The 25,871-nt window shown below is 38.9% G+C and overlaps 2 protein-coding genes and 1 long non-coding RNA gene across 3 annotated transcripts; 2 read left to right on the forward strand and 1 right to left on the reverse strand.

The window, feature by feature from the left end:
- Positions 1–189: 189 nt before the first annotated feature.
- LOC110024985 (salicylic acid-binding protein 2-like) lies at positions 190–18,437 on the forward strand. The gene is made up of 5 exons (XM_020725205.1): positions 190–613; positions 715–861; positions 16,946–17,383; positions 17,781–17,921; positions 18,009–18,437. Exons 1-5 carry the CDS (start codon positions 191–193, stop codon positions 18,297–18,299), a joined length of 1,440 nt encoding a protein of 479 aa, XP_020580864.1. The 5' UTR covers position 190; the 3' UTR covers positions 18,300–18,437.
- Positions 17,411–17,819, reverse strand: LOC110024987. The gene is made up of 2 exons (XR_002294068.1): positions 17,740–17,819; positions 17,411–17,631 (listed from the first exon to the last, which is right to left on the reverse strand). It is a non-coding gene; the product is annotated as an uncharacterized LOC110024987 (long non-coding RNA).
- A 2,525-nt stretch (positions 18,438–20,962) lies between the features above and the next one.
- LOC110025070 (salicylic acid-binding protein 2-like) lies at positions 20,963–22,975 on the forward strand. The gene is made up of 3 exons (XM_020725335.1): positions 20,963–21,372; positions 22,300–22,440; positions 22,530–22,975. Exons 1-3 carry the CDS (start codon positions 21,001–21,003, stop codon positions 22,818–22,820), a joined length of 804 nt encoding a protein of 267 aa, XP_020580994.1. The 5' UTR covers positions 20,963–21,000; the 3' UTR covers positions 22,821–22,975.
- The last annotated feature ends 2,896 nt before the right edge of the window (positions 22,976–25,871 follow it).

The raw sequence follows: 25,871 nt of genomic DNA on the forward strand, positions 1-25,871 counted from the left end.
TCCAAACAAAGAAAAACGTAAAAAGGAGTAAAACCGCCTGTAGCTTCTTAATCAAATTTCTTCTGCTTTGAACAAGAAAAACGGGAGGTAAAGAGGTGGCAACAATAAAGAAAAGAAATTAATATAATAATTAATTTAAAATAATTGTCATACCAAACAGTGGACTGGGCTCCACTAATCTCAACAGCTTATGGGAGGAAAGAGGGAGCTAGGGAGAGAGGGAGAGAGGGAGAGAGGGAGAGAGATGGCCGGCAAGCAGCTCAAAATCATTCTTGTACACGGCCTTGGCCATGGGGCATGGAGCTGGTACAAAGTGGCAACTTCTCTGCGCGCCGACGGCCATTCAGTTCTCACATTAGATCTCGCCGCCGCCGGCACTAGCAAATACAGAATGGCAGAAGATGTTCTCACTTTTGCTGACTACTCAAAACCATTGATGGAAGCCATTGCTGAACTCTCAGAAGGACAAAAAGCTGTCTTGATCGGCCATAGCTTCGGAGGCCAAACTTTAGCTCTCGCCATGGATACTTTTCCTCATAAAATAGCCGTTGCTATTTTCGTCGCAGCGTACATGCCGGATACAGTTTCTCCACCTTCCTCTGTTTTTGATAAAGTACATATATATTTTTTTCTGTTTCTGATGATAAATTATATGTTGTAGATCGATATGGAAAATTTTTTTTTTTTTTTTTTTTTTTTGTATGTTAAAAACAGCTTGTAGAGTATTTTCCTGATGCTGCGGCATGGATGGATGTTGAATTCAAGGAGGTGAGAGTTTCTGGAAGAGAGCAACCATTCCACACAATGCTGTTCGGTCCTCAGTTCTTGAGAGAAAAACTCTATCAACTTTGTGCTCCTGAGGTGAGGATCATTGAGAATTTATCAAAATTAAATTTTTGTGATTTTTTTTTTTTTGCTGTGATATTCGTAAAATTAGATTAAAAGGTAATTATAAAGAAGTTTAATGAAATATATTGTTGAGTCTAAGATTTTCCTGTGAATTATAGAGAGAGAGTGTGCACATTAGGTTAAAGTAGAACATGATAATTTATATAGTCAAAAGTAAAAAAATAAATATTTAGATGCATGCTAGTCAAAACTAAATAAATAAACATTTAGATACATGTTGATAAATAAATAAATAAACAAGTCTTCGGATCCGCTCTTGATCAGCCACCTACGTCTGATAATCCTTTGATCGACAAGGCCCGCTAGGCAAGCTACGCTGAGTTCGGACAATCAGTCGATTGAAATAATCTGTCGGCTTATAGAATCTTCGCCCTATCTGTTTTGTTCGCTGATCAATTTTTTGGTGTGTTGATCGACTTTGGATCGTGCTCCGAGGGAACTAGGCCAATGAACATTTCTAATTCACATGTTTTGTAATTTAACCCTTGGAGGGTCTTCTTCGATCACGCCTCTTTTGACTTGTTAGATTTTCTCAAATTCCTGCTAACCTATTTTTTATGTTCATATATAATATTTCTTAATGGTTAGGATTTGACTCTGGCAATTTCAATGGTGAGGATTGGATCGATATTCTATGAGGATTTGAAGAAAGCAGCAATACTGTCTCAAGAGGGATATGGCTCAGTTGATAAATTTTACATTATCTGTAACAGTGATGGAGCCATTACTGAGGGACATCAGCGTTGGATGATCAGTAATAATCCGGTTAAAGAGGTGAGGGAGATTGATACAGATCATATGCCCATGCTTTCGAAGCCTCAGGAACTTTGCAAGCACCTTACAAGCATTATTGATAAATATAAATAAATTTGCTTGATATTTATGAAATGAATTATCTGAGTTAATCATGTGATAATATATTTCCAAGTTATATTTTGGAAAATGGTGATACATATATGCATTTTGGGGGTATTAAGATTAGATTTGATCCTAGTATTGTATTCTCATGGTGAGAAAAGATTGATTTGGAAAGCCTTATGACGATTACTCTATGCTGAAACTATCAGAATGTGAACCTTCTTGAATGAAGTTAAGAAATATATATATTTTAAGAAAATAATTAAGATTTGTCTGGTTCAAATTATTTAGTTTGATGTAGTTAAAAATAAACTGTGTACATTAAAAAGGTGTCTTCATTAATCTGGAGGAGAGTTCATTGACAAAAGAGAAAAGTAAGATGAAGGACTTGCTTGTCTGATCGAGTGGAGCTGTTCGAGCCAAGCCAGCAATGTTATGAAAAAAACTGCAATAAAGTGAAAAATTGGATCGAAAAATTGCAAACAAAAAAATAACACGCAGATTTATGTGGTTCGACTAATTTGCTTACATTCATGGAGTTGCAAAGGATTTTAGTACATCGAGAAATTACACCGTTGAGCGCCTCGATGTTTATAAGAGAACTTCATTTCTCTTTCTCTATTTTTTTCTCTCTCTTAGCTTACAAAAAGACTTGGCATAGTTATTATGACGGGCCACAGCCGCCGCCCAAGCACCCTGAATAAAACTTAAAACCCCTCGCTCCTCTTCCTCTACCCTGAATCGCACACAGCCGCCGCCCAAGCACCCCTCAGCCGGATCTTCTCCCTCACCGGCGAAGCCCACCGACGCCGGCCACGCCGAGCGTTTCCTCCAGCTGCCGAGCCGCCCCCTTCTCCTCTCCTCTCGGCCAGCCGAACCATCGGATCTCCTCCCTTGCGCTCCTCCAGCTGTCGGATCTCCTCTTCTTAGACCGTCCGCCGATCTTCTCCAACAGGTGACCAGATCTGGCAGATTTCAGTTTCTCCCTGCGCAAAAATTCGGCCTTCTCGCATCCTCCTTCTTTCCTCTCGGCAGACCGAGTTTTGGCCTCTAGTCTCGCCGCCGACGCATTGCCGGCACTCCTCACCGGCAAACACCTCCTCCTCGAGATCTTCAGCTGTCGAACTTCCACCTGTCGGCCAAGCCGCCACCTTCGACATCTTCCTTTCCTTGGCCAGTCGAGCTTCTTTTTTTCACCGACCCAACTCGACGAGCCTCTTCCTCGCTGGTCTTTTTGTCTCGTTGGCATCGCATTTACGCCGGAGAAAATCAGCGAGGAGGATGTTGGATTTTGGGCTCTCCTTCGCATTTTCTTCGCTCCCAATGTGCACTGCCAGTGAGCTAACTCCACCTCGCCGTCTTAGCTTCCCGGCGGCTGGATACTTCGCCGGAGCACTTCGACATCGTCAGACAGCGAACGATTCTGCTGTTCGAGGAGGCGCATGTGTCTTTTATCTCTTGGGTTCCCTTCCTTTGCCGCCGCTGAGCAACCTCCATCGCGAAGGTATAGTTTAGTTATATTTTTATATGCCAAAATTATTTATTTATGGTACTTCGCATACCTCTTGCCCTTCCAATCTCTTTTTTTATTATCTTGTGCACGCCCTACGAGGCACACTGGAGCATGGATTGGACGTCGGCGAGCTTGGATTAAGCAAAGAAAACGTGTCTGCAACCATCATGGTGGTGAGATTTCCTCCCTCCTAGCCAGCCTTAGTAATAGTGGAGTCTAGGTGTGTGGGTTCAATCGCCCACACAGGGTACGTGTGTCGGCGTAGGTCAGCGCAACGATGTGCCTGCGTGATGAATCGTTGGATTTCCTAGAGTCAGCCTTTAGATTAGGACTTCCTGTGCGGGGCCAAATACCCCTCCGTAGAGCTGAGTGTCTCCCTTTGTTATGAGTTTTAGCACAAGTCTCGATGGGTCGGAGTCTCTCACTCCTCTTGCTTTGGATTCCCCAGCTTTACTTGGAGAAGTTGGGAGGTCGGACTTGGCAAAGCAAGAGAAGCTTTATAGTTGGCTCGCTTGGCAAAGTATGGAGGAGTTCGCAAAAATAGGAAAAGCTTTGTAGCTATTCTATTTCGCGACGCTGTGGAGAGTTTCCCCCTCGGAGATTCGAAGAGAAATTCCCCACATTTCCTCATCGAAACAAGAGGAGCGGTGCCGCACATCCAAGAGTTTAAATCTTAGGTCTCTCAGGTGAGGTCATTAGTACGAGCATGACTCGCTATCATATGTGGTCATTTGCACCTCATTATTTGCATATGTATGTCCTGCTTGTTACATATTGTATGTCGCATATCGCGTCGACACTTGCACTTGCACTTGCACTTTGCACCTTGCATTTGCATTTTGCACTTGCACTTGCACCTTGTGTCTCGCATTTGCACTTGCACCAGCACCACTTGCTCCTCGATCGGTCGTCTCGGACTGGTCAACCCCATTTGTGGCTCGGTCGGTCATCCTGAATCGGTCGACTAATCACTTTGGTTCGACCGGCCACCACGGCTCGGTCGACCGATCATCTGCATTTTTGCTGTTTTTGCATTATATCACATGCTTGCCTGCTTGCATGTTGCACCATATATGTTTGCATTTTCATTTGCATCTGCATTTGGGTGATGCTCCCAGTGAGAATCACCACTGTCTCCGAGTTACTGCCACCTCCGAGTTCCTGCCCCCTCGGTACACCTTTCTTCGGGCCACTGCCTCCACGACACGTGCATCCATTTTGATCACTGCCACCTCAGCACACTTACGGGCCACTGCCGCTATGACATGCCCACCCTTCGGGTCACTGTCGCTACGACACACCCATTTTTTCGGGTCGCTGCCTCCACGGCATGCCCCTCTTTTCCTGAGTCACTGCCTCACGATACATTCATCACTTCTGTCACATGATTGTCTGTATTTGCATTTGCATGTTTGCATAGATAGCGAGCCAAGCTCGTTAGGAGAGTGTCCTCATGTTGGTCGCGATGCCTTAACAAGCATTGCTTGTTGGGTTGATCCCGGTGAGCAATGCGCGTTAAGTCATCGACATTGACACGAGTATGACAGTGCTAAAGATCTAATAGAACTAACTCATGTCATCACTCTTCGTGACACCCTTTAGATCCTTCGGATATTTAGGATGGGGTCGGTATGACAACCTCGTCAAAGTCATACTATACTCAAACCTACCCCGCACTTAGATACTAGGTTGACACACTTTTCGTTAGATGTTGTGTTAGGCTAGGATTTATGGTGCTTAGGTAGTCTTTTTGATATCTGGCTATTGTTCTTCTGCATTATATTTGTGGTGTGACTGTATGTTGCATATGTATGGTAGTGTGTTGGGGCGTTTTTCTGCAGGGAGTCATGTCTATTTATATACACACACAGGTACCGATATGGGGGGAGTTAGTAATGATTTCTGACCCTTTTGCTTGCAGGTGTTATTAGCTCCCCCCACTTTTAAGACATGGCTCATGATACATTATTTGCATGTGATTCCTGTAGCAGAAATAAAATACGGGTACGGGTTCCGAGGTGTTTGGTGCAGGAACCATGTGGAGGGGACCAGAAGCAAATGCTCGTGCCCCGTATCTTAATTCTGCATTTTATATTGAATTAGGACCGTAGGACCGGGCGTGTATATGCGGAGTCCGGCCGCCCTTTTCTTTTCTGGGATATGTTGCCGACCTAGCGGCACCGACATGTTTATTATTTTGACGTGACTTGTTTTGTTTTTTGCATGTTTGCACTTGAATGTATTTTTCTTGTTTCTTTCTGTGGTTTATTTGGGATTTCACGATATAATCAGGCTCATTAAGGACCCTAAAATTGTAACTTTCTACAAAATCCTAAATAAAATATTCAAGATAATTAAAATTTAGGATTAAAATATTCAAGATTTAAAAATTGCAACATTTACTTTCCAGCATATGTTAATAAAGCCTCCACAATACTTAAGGACCGCTCTAGATAACTGCTTCATATTTGCATTTCACGAGGAGGAGCCCCCGTGCTTCTCCAACCTGACTGACCCAACATACCTCTTTATAGGTGGTTGTCTAGTGCACCTAGGACGCCTAAGGTGTTAGAAGGCTCGAAGGCTCCCTGACCCAGACATGGTGTAAGTCCTTTTGTTTGGAGCGTTTCTAGCTTTGTAGTTGAACCTCCATTTTCTTTTCCTTCCTGAGGCATCCTTGCCACTTTAGCAGGTATAAGTCTTACCTCTTGGAGCTCCAACTTTTAGCCATAAGATAGAGTTTCTTTCCTTTGACCTTAGGGCTACCGAGGTTGTCGTGGACGACACAATTCACGGATTGCTGACTGGGGATTTCAGGACGTGTTAGGTCGACTACCTTCACGACCAAGTAGACTTAAGATCCTAATAGCTATGGAGGACGGGTCTGTGGTACCCCGACCCAATTACCTTTATCTTTTAGGATCACTCTACGTTAATTTTTGTTGAGCCCCTTTGAGCCCTGTCGCTCCTCGACTTTGTTGATATCATTTTGACGACTCGATGCCGACGAGCTGCCGCCCATTTGGGATACGACGATTTGTCCTCTGCCCTTATGACCCTGACGTGCTTTGACGTGTTTGGATATCCTCGTCAAGATGATTTAGGTTATTCTATGGGCCCCGTGTGTCGATAAGCTGCTACCCATTCGGGATGTGAGAGGCTCACTCTCTGTCTGATGGCTTAGCACGAGCTTTGAAGCATCGGGACTGTTCCCACACGGAATAGCCTTCCTTTGAGTACCCCCTAAGATGTATTCTCCTTTTATCGAGAGTATTCTTGGGTACCCCCTAAGATTTAATTAACCAAGTGGGATACATCTCCTTGGGAGTGCTCTTGACCCCAGAACAGGCACCTACACCTGAATCTCTGGTTATGGGTAGTCTACGTAGGTATTCTTTCGCGGATATCGATTTAAAGTGCTTTTGCCCGATCTTGTTTGGAAGGACACTCTTAATCTATCCTTGCGAGGTTTACCGCACGTAGGCTCTCCACGTTTTGTGTTTTCTCTTGTTTGTCGTTTTTTCGTATGTCACTTCTTATTCGGTTCCTCTCCTCTTCAAATCACTAATTTGATTTAGGAGGGAGATTTATTCGAATAGGAGAAATATACGACGATCGACAAGCTGGCGACTCTTTCTAAAATAAAAGAGAGAAAAACAAACAAAAACAACTGACTCAGATGAAAGTATTTTCAACAAGTCTAAACTTGTACCTCTTACTGAAAACAAGAAAATATTATTGACCTCACTTTTGGTTGAGGTCTAGTTTTCTTCTTTTCCTCTTTATTATCCTAGGTTCTAGTCATAGAAATTTCCTGTTGACTACTCCTAGAGGACTAGAAAAGGAACCCTCGCCATTATAAATTATACACTCTTCTTTGTTCAATTCTTGGAGTTCCACATGTTGGTTCTAACCTCTGCACTTAGTAGTGGAGCCAATATTGGGGTCAATATGAGGATGAGGAAGCTCAAGGAGAGTCCCCATAGGATGGTCAAGCGTTAGAATAACCCTGGGTGGTTTGGTCTGGGTTAGACTAGCTTGCACATACTACACTTTCTCACACACCCCAAACCTTAAGACCCATTGATTTGGTCTCCTGACTCAATTTAGAAAGTCATATGGATGGACCCAAACCCCTTGCCCTTGGCTAAGAGGGGGTTAGGACCAACATATTGAGCATCCAAAATGAGTCATCTTATGGCTTCTATTGGTTTGATATGGCTTCATGGCTTACTTGCCCATTCTAGCCCAACATCATAAAATTACGAAATTACCCCTACAACCCTACTTTTGGCCAAAATTGTCCAAAATACTCAAATTTGTCCAAAAGTCATCTCAAATCATTCCCCACTACCTAAATTTGCCAAAATTTCAAAATTCCTAAAATAACCCCAAATTTGCCAAAAATTACCAAAATGCCTCTCATGACCCAAAATTTTTAAAAATTCCCAAAAATTTCAAAATTATCCCAAATATTCCCAATTTCAGTTTTTAACCATCACATTGACCCAATTTTACCAAATTAATCCAATTTGACCAAAAGCCCCAAATTGCTCTTAAAGGCCCAACTTTCCCAAATTAGTCCCAATCTTGGCCCAAATTAGCCCCAATCTTGCCCAATTTAAATTTCAAACCAAAATTCAACATTTCTAATACCAATTGAAACCAAATACAAGCCCAATTTGATCCAATTGTAAGCTCAATTTAACCATATGTTTAAATCCACCAAATTGCGTCTTCCAATTCAATTCAAAACCACTTTGGATCCTTTCCAAATCCTTCATGATAACTTCCTACATTAAATTAAACATTTGGTTGGCCCAAATTTGGACCCAATTCAAATTCAATTTTAAAATTGCAAGTCTTTAAGTCATTCAAAAAGCCCAATTTCAATTAAAAGCCCATATGATGATTTTCCTCCTCGTCATCCCTTTGATCAAAATCACTCCCTAAGTTCTAAATCCATAATCAAATCATTCAAAATGAAGAATCATGATAAAATTCACCAAAAATACCCCATAAATCCAAAATCTTTTCTCGTGCAAAAGAACCAAGACAAAGGTAAGCCATGAAACCATTCCCAAGTCATATGTGAGCCATGTAAGCCTTGCCACATCACCAAGCTATTGATAGCAAGGGGACAAACAACTTTCAAGCCCCATTAAGACTCTTTTAACCCCTCCCATGAATCACTCTAACTCATGTTTCGCCAAATCCACTTGGATGGTGACTTGTCCCCACTGATTAAGCTGAGCCAAATGATCTCCTCTTCAGCCAAAACCAATCTTGATGGGTGAACCCAACCCAAATTAATGTCATGACCCAAGTTGACCCAAAACAAACCCTTCCCTCATCCTTTTTAATCCAAAGCCTTTACACATGACCAACCCCAATTGACTTCACTAAAATCAAACCCTAACCTCCGTGAGTCAAATGGTGACCCCTCCTTGGTCGGCCAGCCACCCTGGCCGCCGAAAAATTCAAATCAAAGAGCTTCCCCTTGGCTAAAACCCAAAATTAAACCCAACCAAGCTGGCTCATTCCAATTGGATTGTTTCCCTTTTCTTCCCCCCCCCCCCCCCACCTAAGCAACTCATAGCACCCACTGGTCAGTCATGGTGGCCTCTCCAACCTCCTCTATTTAAACTCACCCTCCACAGCCAAGGGAAGAGAGCTTGAAATTCCTTGGGGAGACTCTGTCAAATTGATCCCAGAGCTTCTTCAAGGCCCACTTAGTTCAATCCAACCTTCCTCGGGCTCTAAAACCCACCGCCTGAGCTCAATTTTTGAGCTCAAAATCAAGCCTGAAACTAGACATCTCTCTAGACTCCACCAAATTCAAATTAATTACACTTACACCATCCCTTAAGTGACAGAAGAAGATCCTCCATAGAAGCCCCATCACCAGATCACTCTAAGGTAGACTTTGATCAACACCCCAAATCGTCCTTGGTCGAAATCATACCTAGGCATTTCACCACAGCTCGAGGCTTCATCTAGTTTTTTGGACTCAAGACAAGCTGTTGGAAGCACCCAATCGATGCCACACCTTTTGGGCAAAGGTATTGAACTCTCCCCCTAAACTGAGCTTCTTTTAATTCTCCATTATCATATATTTGATCAACCGTATGGATATGTTCTCCTAGTCATGACAGGTACAAATCACACTTGATTTGGTTGAGTATCGAGCGAAATGTTAGGGTTAGAAAGTGGACGACTCTCGGGTTGAATCAGTTGGGGACGATGACACGCAACCGTTGGATCGCGCGTGAATCACATGGGCGACTAGGATTGCATCGAACAGGGCCTCGGTCCATAAAGCGTGGGCTGACTCAAACGGAGACGCCGAACCAGAGGACGCCGCGTAGAGCTTCGGAGACATCAAGGATGATGTGGCGTCGCACTGGAAAAGTAGGAAATTAGGAATTTTCTTGATTAATTAAATCCCATAACTTTAAAAATCCATATCTTGATGTAAAATAATCATAAAAATAAAATAAAAATACCCTCATGCTCAGTGAATAGAGAGGAACAATGTGGAAATTGTTTCATGTTTGTTCGAAGAATGTATCATTTTTAATTAATTAAATGATGTATTTTTTATTTAGATTCTCCATTTGCATATACATTTCACCATGGCATAGGACCATGGGGCTTTTGATGTCTCTGTTGTTGGGAATCTCCCCTGATTTTTTCAAGGCCAGGGGCATCCTGCTTTTTTCAAGGCCGGGGGCATCTCTAACTAGAGATTTCTAATTTTCAAGTTAATAGCTCATGTTTTGATATAAAAATTATAAAAAATTAAAATATTGATTAGAAAAATATAAAACTTTTTTTGGAATGTTCATTGTGGTTAGAGGACTCTAGGAAAAATATAAAATTGGTTTAACTCATTAAAAATAATCTTAATTGTCACCAAACCCTAAAAATAAAATAAAATTAAATTGGAGTAATTATAAATGTAAATGACATAAAAATCATTCTACACTATAATTTAATGATAGAGGAACTTCCCATAAAAATTTCAAGTCAATTAGAGTTAATTTGACCACTAAAATGGATTAATCAAGTGAAATTACACTTTCAGCACTAAAATAATTATAATAATTAAAATACAACTCAAAAAATCACCAAATTGGTTTTGGGAGCTCCTTATGACTAGAGAAACCTAAGGAAAATAAAATTATAGTTAAAATAAATACTTCATTTTTTAGCTATTTTTAAGCATTTAAATAATTTAAAATTAATTTAAAATCATAAAAATTACAAAATTTTAAAAATACACTAAAATGTCACATTTCACTTTCTGATCACTTGGAACTAATTAAGTTTGACTTGCTGATCACCTAGAACCAATTAAAGTAATTTTCTAGGTCAAGATAATAATTTTAAAAGCTTAAAAATGATATTTTTATAATTTCTCACTAAAATAATTCCATAATAATTAAAATATAAATAAAAAATATGAAATTTATTTCTTTGAGTTTCCTAGATTCAGAGAGATTTAAGAAAAATATAAAACTTAATTTTCCACTTAAATAATATTTTATATTTAATTAATACTTAAAAAAAATAAATAATTCTAATAATTAAATTAGAGTTCTAAAAAATCATGAAAATTGATCTTCGTGGTCCTCTTATCTAAGTGAACCTCCAATAATTTTCTTAAGGATAGAAGATTTGTTTTTATTGAGTTATTTAATTTTCGTTGAAAATCTCTATTTTTGCATTAAAAAATAATAATAAAATTAAATTGATTCAAAAAATCACATTTTCTCCTCTGATATTTTAATTGACCCATGCGTAGGGTACCATAAAAATTTCAAAGTCATTTGCATTAAATTTGATAAATTACAAAGTGTCAGGTATTTTCTCATCTGATGTTTTAATTGACCCATGAGTAGGATATCATAAAAATTTCAAAGTCATTTGTATTAAATTTGATAAATTACGAAGCGTTAAGTCTTTAGGGAAAAATGGTAATTTTGAATATTTGACCTTAACCAATATTTAGGCTTAATTAAAATGAGAAATGGGTAATGAATGATCTTAATTAACATGATTAAATGATTGAAACATAAATGGGTAAGTGATAGAAACCAATCTCACCTTCGTCACATTAAAGGATAAATTGACAATCTCCATAAATTACTTTAATTTGGAAGATAATGAAAACTAAATGATCCTTATGGTTAGGGGTTGACCTTGGAAGTCAATAATTCATTAATTCAATACCCCTTAATTGGTGTTCAAATGATAATGCAATACTTCGATAAGGATCGCACTTGCATATATAACTTTTTCTAAAATTGCAAATACACATATTAAGTCTTAAGGGCTTGGTAGTGAGCTGGGATTATTCAAATTTGATTAATATGGATTAGAAAAAATGAAAAAAAATAGTTTTAAATATATTTGAAGCAGTACAAGAGTAACTTTAAAAAAAATCAAATAAGCTTCTTAATTAAGTCAATTTGCCCCCTAAAGAGCTCCACCCACATTATTAATAAATAAAATAACAAGTGATAATTACCCCATTCTTAGGGTTGGATAGAACATCAATTCATTGAGCATAAGGGTATGAAAAAGATGAGTAATTAAGCAATATAATGAGTTTGAACGAACTTGAAACTTTTCAAGAGATTGTGAGATGTTCGGAGCCCGTTCTCTAGATCTTTCTCATATTCTTTTGGATATCTTGAAGAACAATTAAACCCATTATGTCTTGCCTGAGAAATCATCTATGCACTTAAATAAAAAGGACCCACCAAGTTGCGGCATAGGATTCGGTAGGTCTGTGACGAACCTATCCATAAGCTTTACTTTTCTGTAAATTATAAATGTTTACTACAAAAGATACTAAAGTTTCAGGCAAAGGAACAAGAAAACTCGACATGTACGCTTTCATAGTTTATAGTACCTTCTTTTCCTGTACTTTTTTTACTATACTTTTTTCATGCTTATAAACTTGCATGATAAATAACAATATCACTCTACATGTCAAAACTGAAACCTTTAGGATAGCCCACAAAACTGAAACAAAAACTAAAATCAAAACAACATAAAATCCACCACCACAATAGTCAAAATATAAGACAACTCAAAATTTAATCACAAACAAAACAAAACAGAAATTGCAACTAATTTAAAATATCTCTATCGGATGATCGAGAATCCCTCGGAGGAGGTAACCTACGGTTGCTAACGAGATTTCTTATGGTTTAAATGAAAGTATGAAACTCATTGAGTTGAGTTTAGTAAATTCATTTGGACTAAGTGAATCCGAAAGAAAATAGTGGTGTCAAAACGAGAGAACCTTATGATCCTAATCAGTGTCTCTTTAATCAACTTTGACATCCCCCATAATATTTAAATAATCAAACCATATGAAACATTTGATTTGACATCAAAACTTGACACGTTAGAAAATCTAAACTTGCTACGACGAGGAGCTTGGAGCTAGCATTGTGGACAGCACGACTAGCTTCAACAACAAAACATGTCTACACCAGCTAAACCATTATTTTGAATTAAACAACAAGCCATAAAATTTTGTGGTTGTTTGGTTATGCAACATAAATCCTCAACTTATCTTTAGGCCTTTGGATAGCCCTACTATGTAATTTAAGCTCTAACTAGCTTCAGGATTATGAGATTGTTGTTCATCACGACTTAAAATCTCTCATCTTTCAGACTATTGGTGTGATCGTTTCACACGAATGTAAGCCCTAATTAATAGCCCTAATTAATAAAATTAGCAGAATAAAATTAGCAGGATGAAACACTCAATAGTTATATTCTCCAAAACTGAAGCCAAACAATAGGATAGTTTGAGAAGTCACTGGGTTCTCCTCAGGATCTATGACGTCCCCTAGTTTTTCTTCATTTGGATTCAAAAATAAAATGTTCTAAATTTGAGTCATTCCCCTTTCACACCTCTTTATCTGATCTCCTTGAAAGTCCTTTCCCTTTAAAATTCTTGAAAACAATATCCCCTGATTTTTATCGAAAGTTTTCTTAAGTGACTTCAGTTATCTAAGATGTAATTAATTATAGGGGTTTTCACTTATAGGAGCTTTTCCGAACCCAGCTTAATATAAATCATATTTAATTTTTCATATTAAATAGGTGAACTTGTCGGCTTATAAAATGATTTCGTAGACCAAACGGATGTCATATATTTCTTAGTTTATTTGATCTAGTCTCACCCTTAATTCTTGTGTTTATCTTTCGGGATAGATACATAGCTCAAGGTGTAGTGCTCTTTCATCTAAACTATGAAAGATATGGGATCATTTTGACTGTACATGTGTCTTTTGAGGCTTGTAGCCTTATGAGGTCTTTGAGTGGAGACCATGTCAACCAATTGCTCTCATGAAGTCTTTCTAGTGAGGACCCTATCCACTACTAACTTCTCATCAAGACTTGCCTCTTGGGCTCGTCTTCCAGAAGCATGGTAGCTTCTCATTGAGTCTTGTCGCTTGGACTTGACTTTTAGGAGTACCACCGTATCTTCCCTTTGAGTCTTGCCTCTTAGGCTTGACTTTTAGGGGCATAGTAGCTTCTCATCCTCAAGGGGGCTTTCTACACAAAAATCTTTCATGAGAAAATAAGAAAATTTCAATGAAATTACATTTTAAAGCAACATAAAAATTTTGCTAAAATAAAATTAAGAGTTTATAAGTCATTCTTTTACTCATATAAGATGAGTTGGAGCTATACTTCTCATTCGATGACTCTAACGATTCTCTTCTGGTTCCCCTCACATTGTTCTTGTAAGTAGCGACCTAAGTGACCTTGACATATTAGACGTTCAATTTCTTCCTTTAATTGAAAGCATCTTTCTGTTGGATGTCTTTTTGCTCGATGGAAATGACAATATTAAGACTTATCTCCACCATCTGGATTTCTTAACGGCTTCGCCCACTTGAGAGTCTCTTCATCATTGATTGTCATTAAGATGTTAACACGTGACGTGTTGAGTGGTGTGTCTTCTTTTTTTGATCGTTACTCACGATTCCTCTGCGGTCTAAACTTTTTTCATTGTGAGATTTGATTGGTATCACTAGCGTTATTCTTGTGTTTTCCCTCTAATCGCTCGAATTGTTCCTTGTGAGCAATGATGGTCTCATCTACATAGATTTGTGCCTCAACATGGTGAACAAGGTCAGCATAAGAACAAATTGTTTCCAGCATCAATGCCGAGTAGAAGGGTCTTGGGCGGAGCCCCCAAGGAAGACTCCTCTTAGTAACTCTGGATCTACTCTCGAAATCTGACAGGCTTCAGCAGAGACTCTGCTGTAGTCCTTGAGTGACTCTCCTTTACTTTGACCAATTCCCAAGAGATGAGATGAATCATTGATGATCCTTCCATTTGTAATGAGCTGCTCCGTGAACAGTCTGGCGAGCTCGTTAAAGGTATTTATAGTGCCCCTTGACAGAGAGTAGTGTCAGGTTCGAGTTTGTCCTTTAAGAGTAGTTGGGAACACTTGACACAGAAGTGCATCAGAGACACGTTGAATGTGCATGATGGTTCCATAATGATCAATATGTTTGTAGGGGTCGGTTATCCCTTCATATGTATCAATGTTCGGAAGCTTGAAACCTGTTGGGATGGGGTGTTGGAGGATTGCATCCGCTATGGGAGAGGATTCATGTATGTTACGGTGAGTATAGAAGCAATTATTTTTCTCTATGGGGGCATCTTCCTGACGAGGTGTCGTAGTTCGTTACGAATGACATCATATTGAATGACAGGAAGATGTGGCGATGTCGGGTGAGCTGTCCGGGATGGATGAGTGAAACTTGCAGTATCTAAGAGTTCAGCATCATGACCTGATAGGGGAAGTGTTCCTTCTTGAGGAGGCGGGCCGATACCAGTTCCTCCAAGCGATATGTTTCTCGTAGGTCGCGGAGTCAATGGTAAACAAATTTCATCCAATGGTGTAGGGAGATGTCAAGAAGCATGCTGCCCTTGGCTTCATGACAGCTCTCTAGAACGATGGGTGTTGGAGCAGGATGCTCTGTTGTCACGAATATTGTGTCTGGTGGCCATGTAGTAAACTACGTAAGTACTTTAGTTGTGGGATTGAAACTTTCCCATAGACGACGCCAAAGTAATGCGTGCTAGAAAATTCACGGCAGTAGAGTAATGAATTATTGTCTTAGAGTTTCACGAGGATTCAACACACACTCAGATGAAAGAAAATGAACCTATGATGACACTAGAAGTTTTTACATGAAAAACCCGGAAAAGGAAAAAATCACGGGGTCTGACACAGTTAAAAAAAAAATCCACTATAAGTTGATGATTACAGGACCCTTGTCCCACAAACGGGAAATAAAGAGTTACTTGATTTTTCAAGATACAACTTCGACTGATGGCTCTGGTTAGCGGTGGTCAACGGCAGTTGTTGACGATCGGCGGTAATCGACGGAGGTCTGCGGTGAACGGTGGTGGTCGGCGGCGGTCTGCGGTGGCAGGGATGATGTTGGACTTAAGTTCTTTCTCAAAGCCTCGAGTTCTCTCTCAAGTCTCCTCCCCTCATGTGAGAGGTGAGGCTCAAAGCCTTAAGTTCTCTCTCAAGTCTCCTCCCCTCATATGAAGGGCGGAGCTCTATTTATAGTGTTCTGAGTGCAATTAATACATAAATATGAACAATTTTGATCGGACGGCCCGAAGAGCTTTCCCTTATCAAATGCGTTTGATGGACATTTGAGTGCTTAAACGATGTCGGAATTGAGCAATATTGGACTTGTTGGATTATTCTTGTCTAGACGCTTGATTCGACTATGAATTCGCCGAATTCGACGTTCGTTTGATCTTTCAAATGTATCAAAAAATCTACCAAGAATGATTTAATCACTTGATCTAGACTTGATTTGACTCGAATTTGACTAACCTTGATATCATTGGATTATTCTCATTCGTCTCATCGAGCCGGACAGTTTGACTATAAGTTTACTGAAATCAGAGTTCTGGATGACTTTTTATGAAGATTTGAATATTTCTTGCTCAAAATATTATCTCGAGATTCGTGTCAGATGATCAAAATTTATTGATAGCGTATCGACGTTTAAAATTATTTTTAGAATCCTTTAATTTATTAATTTAGGACAAATATGTTTTCTTTAATATTATTTAAATCGAATATTTGCCTGTTCTTGCATCATAGAATATTAAAAAAATTAAAGAATTAAGCATCTGACTTATTTTCTTAAAGTGCGTGTGAATCCTTCTTTGACACGACTCTGAAGCTGCTCTACCTCTACTCTGCTTTGTCTTCTTCCTCCGGTTCGAAACTCGCACGCAGAACCGAAGCCTTCTTTTCGTCCTTTTATATTAATAGATATAATGTATTTGAGTTTTGTATTAAAAACATAAAGTGAAAATTTAATATTGTGTTACTCTTCATTTCGTCCTCTTATAATAATTTTGATTAAATTTGTAAATACGCAAGAAGTGGATGGTTTGTAGGTAAATGCTTATTTACAATCATGATTAAGATAAATGGAAAGTATGAAATCTCTGGAACAATCTGGTCATTCATGAATGCTGGCACATCATTTTTCCACAGTAGAAAAAGCATTAAATCATGCATGATGTCACCTTTTTTTTTTTTTTTGTTTGTTTGTCTTCCTAATTATTAATATACAGTAAACCAGAGTGGGGCGCCATTAAATTACAGACGTGCAAGCTTGAAACTACCAAGCAAAGAACCAAAAGAAGAAATGAGTAAAGTAGCTTTAAGAGTTATCTTAATTCATGGATCCAGCCATGGAGCTTGGTGTTGGTATAAGGTAGTCGCTGAGCTTCGATCTCGGGGATATAATTCAGTGACAGCTATTGATCTCGCTGCTTCTGGAGTTGATCCGAGAAGAATTCCTGAAGATGTTCGGTCCTTTGAGGATTACAACAGGCCGTTAATGGAGTTAATGTCTACAGTTCCAGATGGAGAGAAAGTCATTCTGGTGGGTCATAGCTTCGGGGGCCTCAGTTTGGCTTTCGCCATGGATGCCTTTCCTGAAAAGATCGCTGCTGCTATCTTCCTCACTGCACTTTTGCCTGATACTCTTCATCATCCTTTTTATGTTATCGATCGGGTAATATTAATATCAGATGCTGTATTGGATTCTGTTTTTTTTTTTTTTTTTCTTTTTAAAGATATTGGAAAAAGTCACCGAGCAAATGGAAATTTTCATTAGAAAAGTACAGAGAAAGAACTGACTCAGATCTCCTCTCTATAAGCAATGAAACTTAATAGAATTTTGCTTCAAATCTTCCTTTCAATCCCACAAGAGAAAAGCAGGCTGAAATGCTCCTCTTAGACCCTTATTCTCTTCACTTAAACCTTGTGGAAGTTTTTCATATTTCTATATAAATTAGAATGATTTTAAAGAAAAAAATAGTAATTTGTATTATAAGTGATGGTATTATCCTTCAAAGAAGAATCTCTTACATTTATTTAATTTTGGCATGTATATAAACATATAATTACAGCAACTCCAAGAGCTTTCCAAGCGAAAGATAGAACCTGAGATGAAGCCAGTCGTTATTCCCGGAAGATCAGAACCTTTAATCACAGTGTGCTTCCATTCCAATGTTCTTGCCACCTACTTTTATCAAAACTGCTCCTTTGAGGTAAAATGAATACTAATTAATACAAATTTAATATAAAATTCTCTGTTTTACACATTTACCGATCAAAAGTTTGTGATGAATGGCTAGGATTTGACTCTGGCAAGCATGATGGTGAGGCCTACGTCAACATTCAGCGAAGATCTGAGTAACAGTTCACCATTTACAAAAGAGGGCTTTGGATCTGTAGACAAGATATATATTATATGCAATGAAGATGCACTAATCATTGAGGATTATGTGCGTTGGATGATTCAGAATAATGGTAATGTAAAAGAGACAATAGAGATCAAAGGAGCTGATCATATGCCTATGCTGTCCAAGCCACGTGAACTCTGCCAACACCTCGCAAGCATTGTTGACAAATATTCCATTTTATAATTTGCTCAAAGTGATCTAAATATTGAAGATTTTATGCAAATCTTTAATTTTTAATCGACAGTGAACTCAAATAAAACTGATCATGCGTCTTCATTATGAATAAATTTATGTGTGGCTTAAGAGCTTTTTGACGGCTCATTTTGTATTTGATTAGATTATGATATTATTAATCCATCGATTAAATCTTAAATGCCATCTTAGGTAGTGGCGGAGCTACAAAAGTCTCAGAGCAAAAGGCATAAAGAATTTTTATTAGATACTAGCAGTATCTTTTTTAATGTTAAAGGTTGTTAATTTTAAATTTCTGGCTTCTTGAACTCTTTCTGGTATTGATCGTTGTGCTTCTTTGCTTGATAGAAATGGTGAGCGAGAAAGTGATCACGTTTGCTACTGCTAGGGGAACACTATTTCCTTTACTCCTAGAATTTTCTCTCTTTTCGAGGATATCATAACTTTCGATTCGTTTGAGCACCCAGTTCTGATTACCCTCGGTAATACCACACCTGTTGAGGTGTCTATTTTGTGCCCTCACTAAAAAAGAGGAGCAGTGCACATGAGGTTTCTCCCACCGTGGTAGCTCATGTCAGCATGCCCCCTTTTGCGAAGAAGAGGCCAGCGCCTGGTGGCAATGCACTGCAGTGTGTCTCTGTTTTCTCTTGACTATTGGGGGCTCCAATCTTTTTGAGGATTTCTCACTCTATGACAGTCGCTTCACCTGACAGCTCTGTAGTTGCAATTGCACTTTTTGAACCCAAAGTTGTCCATGCGTTGATTGGCACTCGGGTGAAAACATAGCTAAGGAGTTAATCTTTGTTCCATAAGTGTCAGCCATCCTCGATGATTCTGAGTGAAAACAAGCAAGTTCTATGATTATCAATTGGATCTGGGTTTATACATTCAGTTAGAATTTTTACATACATTTAAACAAGTAAAAAATAAAGTGCTATGACCAGCTGGATCTTATCTAAAACTAACAGTAAGAGGTACAAAACTAGACTTATTGAAAAAGACTTTCAGTAGAGACAGGACATTGCCCATGTAGTGGGAGTTGCAAGCAGAGAGAAGAGTGAATCAGGAAATAGCTTGGAGGTGTAAGGTTATTTGGACCCTGCTGATATGTTGACTGAGAGTGTTACTCTTGAGAAACTGAGGTTGTGTACAACTTCAGTTAGTCTTTTGGAGTGAATACAAGACTTTGAGTTGCAGAGGTGAAGGATTCATAGTGGAGGATTCATGTTTGAAGAAAAGGGCGACACCGGCAGTGGAAAATATCAGTTCGAGGAAGGAAATGTTGTAGCTTGTGCATCGGTCTCCAAGTGAGAGATTGTTAGCGTTAGAGCCCAATTTTTCCCGATCCCACGCCTGCTACCCGTTCCCGGGCCCGATCGCGAAAGGTCACGGCCGCGACCCTGCGGTTTTGCGAAAATCGTCGCTCCCGCTTCCATTTTTTGCGTTTCTATTCGCAAAACGTAGCCAACCCCGCCTCCTCTCTCGCGATAAAAGGTATCGTACGGCTCTCCTTTCAGTTTAAGAGAAGTCACAGTGTGTTCTTCTTCGGTTTCCTCGGGATAGAGGAAAGTTTCCTCGGGCAGAGAAAAAGAAGTGCAAGCGGTAGTTCCTTGTGACAGAAGGAAGAAGGAAGAAGAAGAAGATTGTTCTCCCTAGGCTTCTTCTTGGTGGCTTGTGGCAGAAGATAAATTGGGTTTATTTCTCTTGTAAGTTTATCTTCTTCGATGTATATCGATATAAATTTTTTCGGTGAATATCGGTATAAAGAGAGAAGAACATAGAGAGAATAAGAGAGAGAGTAACGAAGATTGAGAGATTCATCTTGTAAGTCGAGGTGATCGACTGATGTAAATTTCCTCAAGTAATAAAATCCTCTGCAACTCCGTGAACATAGACAATTTGCCGAACCACGTAAATCTGTATGTTCCGCTGTGGAGTTGTTGTTTTCTGGTGTGAAAATTGTTGTTATATTTTTCGCTTTGTCGATCGTTCTACTATTTGATATATATATATATATATATACAACATCAACTAATGTATCTATAGATCTCACAACAACAAGGTGGACTCAAAGTTCCTACTTCTAACGAGAAATCTTTTTTATCTTTGTTGAATAGTAAAAGATGCTTTGTGAAAATAAACCTTTCATCAAGTCAGCTCGCCTGTAGGATAAACTTCCGCATCGAGTCGACTTTCTTTTGATTTGAGATACAAACACTCTCCTAATGAGCTTTTGGGTGAGTTACTTGGGTGGTACGGGTCGACCACCCTCACATTGTTTTTGACTTGGTTGGTTTGGCTCGCTTGATTCGACTGGTCCCTTGATCTCTTTGTGGGAGGTCTTCCTTCATCTTACTTTCTTAATTTGAATTGTTGGATCGTTGTGATATTTGCACCGACTCTTTCTTGATGTGCACATCCTCACTTGTATTTTAATAATGATTAAATGTGGAAACTATGAAATCTCCAGTCTCCTAAAAACTCTTGTTTTTGTTTCATCATCAACAATCTGGTCATTCATGTTGCCGGCACATTATTTTTCCACAGTTCAAAAAACATTAAATCATCTATGAGGTCACCTTTGTTTTTTTGATCTTCCTGATTATTAATATACCGTAGATTACAAGCATGACAAGGAAATAATTACAGATGTGCATGCTTGAAACTACTAAGCAAAGAGCGAAAAGAAGAAATGAGTAAAGAAGCTTTAAGAGTTATCCTAATTCATGGATCTTGCCATGGAGCTTGGTGTTGGTATAAGCTGCTGGCTGAGCTTCAATCTAAGGGATATAATTCAGTGACAGCTATTGATCTCGCTGCTTCTGGAGCTGATTCGAGAAGAATTCCTGAAGATGTTCGGACCTTTAAGGATTATAACAGGCCGTTAATGGAGTTTATGTCAACAGTTCCAGATGGAGAGAAAGTCATTCTGGTGGGTCATAGCTTCGGGGGCCTCAGTTTGGCTTTCGCCATGGATGCCTTTCCTGAAAAGATCGCTGCTGCTATTTTCGTCAATGCACTTTTGCCTGATACTCTTCATCAACCTTTCTATTTTATCGATCAGGTAATATTAATATCTAATTATGTTATTGGATTTAATTTATTTTCATTTTTAAGGTATTAAGAAAAAATCACAGTTATACCAATGAACAAATATTCGTTATAACAGCACGGAGAATTGACTCAAATGTTCTATTTATAAGTTTATAAGCAATGAAACTTAAAGAGTTTCACTACAAATCCTTTCTTTCAATCCCACAAGAGAAAACAGGCTGAAATTCTCCTCTTATGCCCTTATTGTGGAAGAAACGCGCGTGCGGAGATTAGCCACTTCGTCACTTGGACTGACGACTTTAAACTGAATTGAAGTGGCACATGTATGTTGTGCACTTTGCATACCCAGGCGTGGGGAAAAAATTTGCGTACGTCAAGGGGTATGCAGAGATGCGTACATAATAGGGTACACGGGGTTTATACCGAGATTATAAGGGGGTTATAACCCGTTGTACCTCCCGTGAAACTCCCATGTAACCTCCCGTGTAACTCCCGTGTAATCCCGCTGTAACCTTGTAATCTCAATGGATAAAATAAAAACTCGGGTTACAACCGAGTTACACGAGAGTTACAAGGAAGTTATAACACGCTTGTAACCCCCATGTAACCCTCATATAACGCCCGTGTACCCTATTATGTACGCATCTCTGCGTACCCCTTGACGTATGCAAATTTTTTCCCAGGTGTGGGCCACTTATGGGCATGGTCCCGTCAGGCAGGCCCTCGGTCCATAGGCAGCGAGCAAGCCTGCAGTTTGCTTCCTCCTTGATTGCGATGCTCTTCCAAACTATCATGAGTGTTTCAGGCTCCACAAACCCAAAAACTTTTTCATATTTCCATATAAATTTGAATGATTTAAAAATAATTTGTATTTTTTCATAGAAAAAGTTATGGTATCTTTTACATTTATTTAATTCTCTTAAACATATAATTACAGCAACTTCAACAGCTTTCCAATCGAAAGATAGAACTTGAGATAAAGCCAGTCGTCATTACCGGAAAATCAGAACCTTTTCTCACAGCGTGCTTCGATTCCAATGTTCTTGCCACCTACGTTTATCAAAACTGCTCCTTTGAGGTAATATGAAAATTAATTAGTACAAATTTAATATAAAATGGTCTCTGTTTTACACATTAACCCATCAAAAGTTTGTGATGAATGGCTAGGATTTGAGTCTGGCAAGCATGATGTTGAGGCCTACGTTAAACTTCAGCGAAGATCTGAGCAACTGTTCGCCATTTACAAAAGAGGGCTTTGGATCTGTGGATAAGATATGTATTATATGCAATGAAGATGCACTAATCAAAGAGGATTTTGTGCGTTGGATGATTCAGAACAACGGCAATGTTAAAGAGACAATAGAGATCGAAGGAGCTGATCATATGCCTATGCTGTCTAAGCCACGTGAACTCTGCCAACTCCTTGCAAGCATTGTTGACATATATTCCATTTTATAAATTTTCTCAGAGGGAACTAAATATTGAAGATTTCATGCAAATCTCTAATTATTGATCGACAGTGAACTCAAATAAAAACTGATCATGTGTCTTCATTATGAATAAATTTATGTGTGGCTTAAGCCTAATCCCTGATCCGAATACAGATTTTGCAAATCAATCCTTTAATTTGTTAATGATTCATGTTCCAAAGTATATTATATTAGACTAATTTGTTCTTAAATTTTGTTCATTTATCTCCTCTGTAATTGTTGATGACTTTGTTAAATTTTAAAGAAAATTTTCTGTGGTTAAAACCCTGATAAAATAAATAATTTTTTTTCCAAAAAATATATTAAACTCTAAAAATTGTAAACTACTGATTGGTTAAAATCTACAAGTAACGAGCAAAGAAATTGATTGGTTTTTATTATTGGCCAATTTTTTAATTTTTTTATAATTTTGAAATGATAACTCTATAAAATAAAATAATAATATAAATTATTGAATATATATGTCAGCATAAAATAATTAAATGCAAAAAAGATAACTTAATGAATGGTTTTTTAGTTTCATTTAACATAACTCTACAGCATTGAGTTGAAAGAAGCCATTTATATTAAGGCAACGATTACTATTTAGCCAATAGTTATTAGCTTCTGTTAAATAGCTGGAGGAGTTTTGCTTCTTAAACTTGAATTTCATAATCTATATGCAATTATAGGACTTCAATTCACAGCAAGATAATTTCATTAAGCTATATATGTAATTATGTTGTCATGATAACATAATTAACAGCAAATCAACCAAAATCCAAACCACTCACTTATACTCGAGCCACAACAGGCAATAATTAATCAAAACCATTAGATTACAACTGAATCTATCGAAGATGTTTGATCACCTTCAAGCTGATGATTTGGGCTTCAGATCGTCAGATTGAAAGTTTGGTCTTGATGTCTTTTGATAGGTAGCGGCTTCATGAACTTGTTGGCATCTTGAGCTTCAGTGAGAACATGCTTTAGATGAATCTATTTGTGTTTTATGTGATCTCTTATAAAGTTGCAGTTCACTTCGACATATTTTATTCTGGTGCGGAAAATAGAATTATGAGCGAGTAGCAGAGAAACTGTCACTGTAAACAATAGTTTTGGGAATTTGTTGATCTATTAATTCTTATAGAAGTCCTCTGATCTATATTATTTCGGTAGTTGCAGTAGCTAAAGCTTTGTATTGTAGAACCTTCTCCGTCATAGTGAATCTTCCTCGTGAGAGATTCCCCACCTTGTGTCGTGCAAATGGAGGTGGGCGTCTTGTTGCTTCGCTCAATAAGGCGTTGGTAAACTTTTCCATTGCTCACTTACCCTATGTTTCTCGTGAGTTCTTTAGGATGAGCCGGTTTGATATCTATTTCATGCATGTATTTACATTCATTTTTGTATGATTGGCATGAATGTTAAAATTGCATCAAAATATCGTATTTTTGCATGCATCGTCAATCAGTCGTTCACATCGGATCGATTGACCACCTCCGTCAGCCTTGTCGATTGACTGCCATCAATCTGATCGTTTCGACCGATCTTTTCTCGTCGATCAACTGCCCAGGACGATATGATAGACCACCTTTGTCGGCCAGACCAATCAACTGCCACCGGTTTGATCGTTTTGACCGGCCCATCCCTGTCGATTAGCCGCCACTGGCCTGATCAATCAGATCGACCACCATCGTCGGCTTGACCAATCGAACACCACCAGTTCGAACAATCCAATCAACCCTTTTTTGTTGATCGGTCTCCCAAGTCGGTCCAATTGACTACTTTTCTTCGACTCGAACAATTGACCTCCATCGTTTCGATCATATTGATTGACTCCACTTGAATGATGTATGATTGCATGCTCGTTTTGTATTGCTTGCATGAACACATTCACTCTTGCACCCCTTTGTGCACATGCGAGCACTTGCCCCCATATGCTCGCGGTGCATCTACACCCTACTTGGGCACAACACTTAGTTCCCATTCCTTGACATTTGTGTTTGCATTTACACTTATTCACCTTTGTATGTCTGTCTGCATAGCATAATGTCGGTTTGCATTTCATATGTTTGTGGTTTGCACTCGAGTCACTGCTCTTGCACACTCATCCTTCAACACCCTCGTGTCCTCCGTGTGGAAGGCTTGTATACTAAGCCTACCCATGGCGTGGTTCTCCCCTAATGAGGACCACACTCATCCCAACATCCACATGTCATTCTTATGAGTCACTGTCTCCTCTACACACTCATTCTCTGAGTCATTGTTTCCTCGACACACTCAATCACGTGCCACTGTCTTCTTGACACACTCATTCTTTGAGTCACTGTTTCTTGACACACAGAATCCCGAGTCACTGCCTCCTTAACATACTTAATCCCAACTTACTGCCTCCTCAACACACTCATTCTTTGAGTCACTGCCTTCTCGGCACACTAAATCCCGAGTCATTGTCTCCTCGGCACACTCGCCTCCACTTGTACTGCATTTGCATGCACCACTCCGCATAGTCAGCACATTCATCATTAGTATATGCTCCCATATACTTGTGACGTATGTTTGCTATCTTTTGATCGCTCCTACCCTGATAAGTTGATTGTACTACATTGGATCACCTTGAATCTCCATGTGCATTCCCGATTGTCTCAATGATGAAACTAGCTCGTTAGTTAAATGAATCTTTGTTGGTCACGATGCACCAGCTAGTATTGCCCACGAGAATGTCTTGGTCGGCAATATTCATCATCGTATTGTGACTAGCACACGTTTGTTGTTCTAAGATTCCAATGGGTCTAATAGATGTCACTTAGGCTTTCATTTCCTATGAACTATTTTAAAATATAAAAACTCAAAATTTCCTATTATGTATGCATCATATTTTTCAAAATTTACTTTGAAATTATATGCATCCCTACCTAAGACCATAGGTAAGGTCAGCCTTTTTAAAACTTAAAGTTTTACAAAACCTACATCTAGTGACACTTCTTAGAATCCATGGATCATTAGGATGGGGTCGGAGACGGCGACCCCATAAAAACGT

This window comes from Phalaenopsis equestris, unplaced genomic scaffold (assembly GCF_001263595.1).
Source record: "Phalaenopsis equestris unplaced genomic scaffold, ASM126359v1 Scaffold000287, whole genome shotgun sequence".
NCBI classification, from domain to species: domain Eukaryota; kingdom Viridiplantae; phylum Streptophyta; class Magnoliopsida; order Asparagales; family Orchidaceae; genus Phalaenopsis; species Phalaenopsis equestris.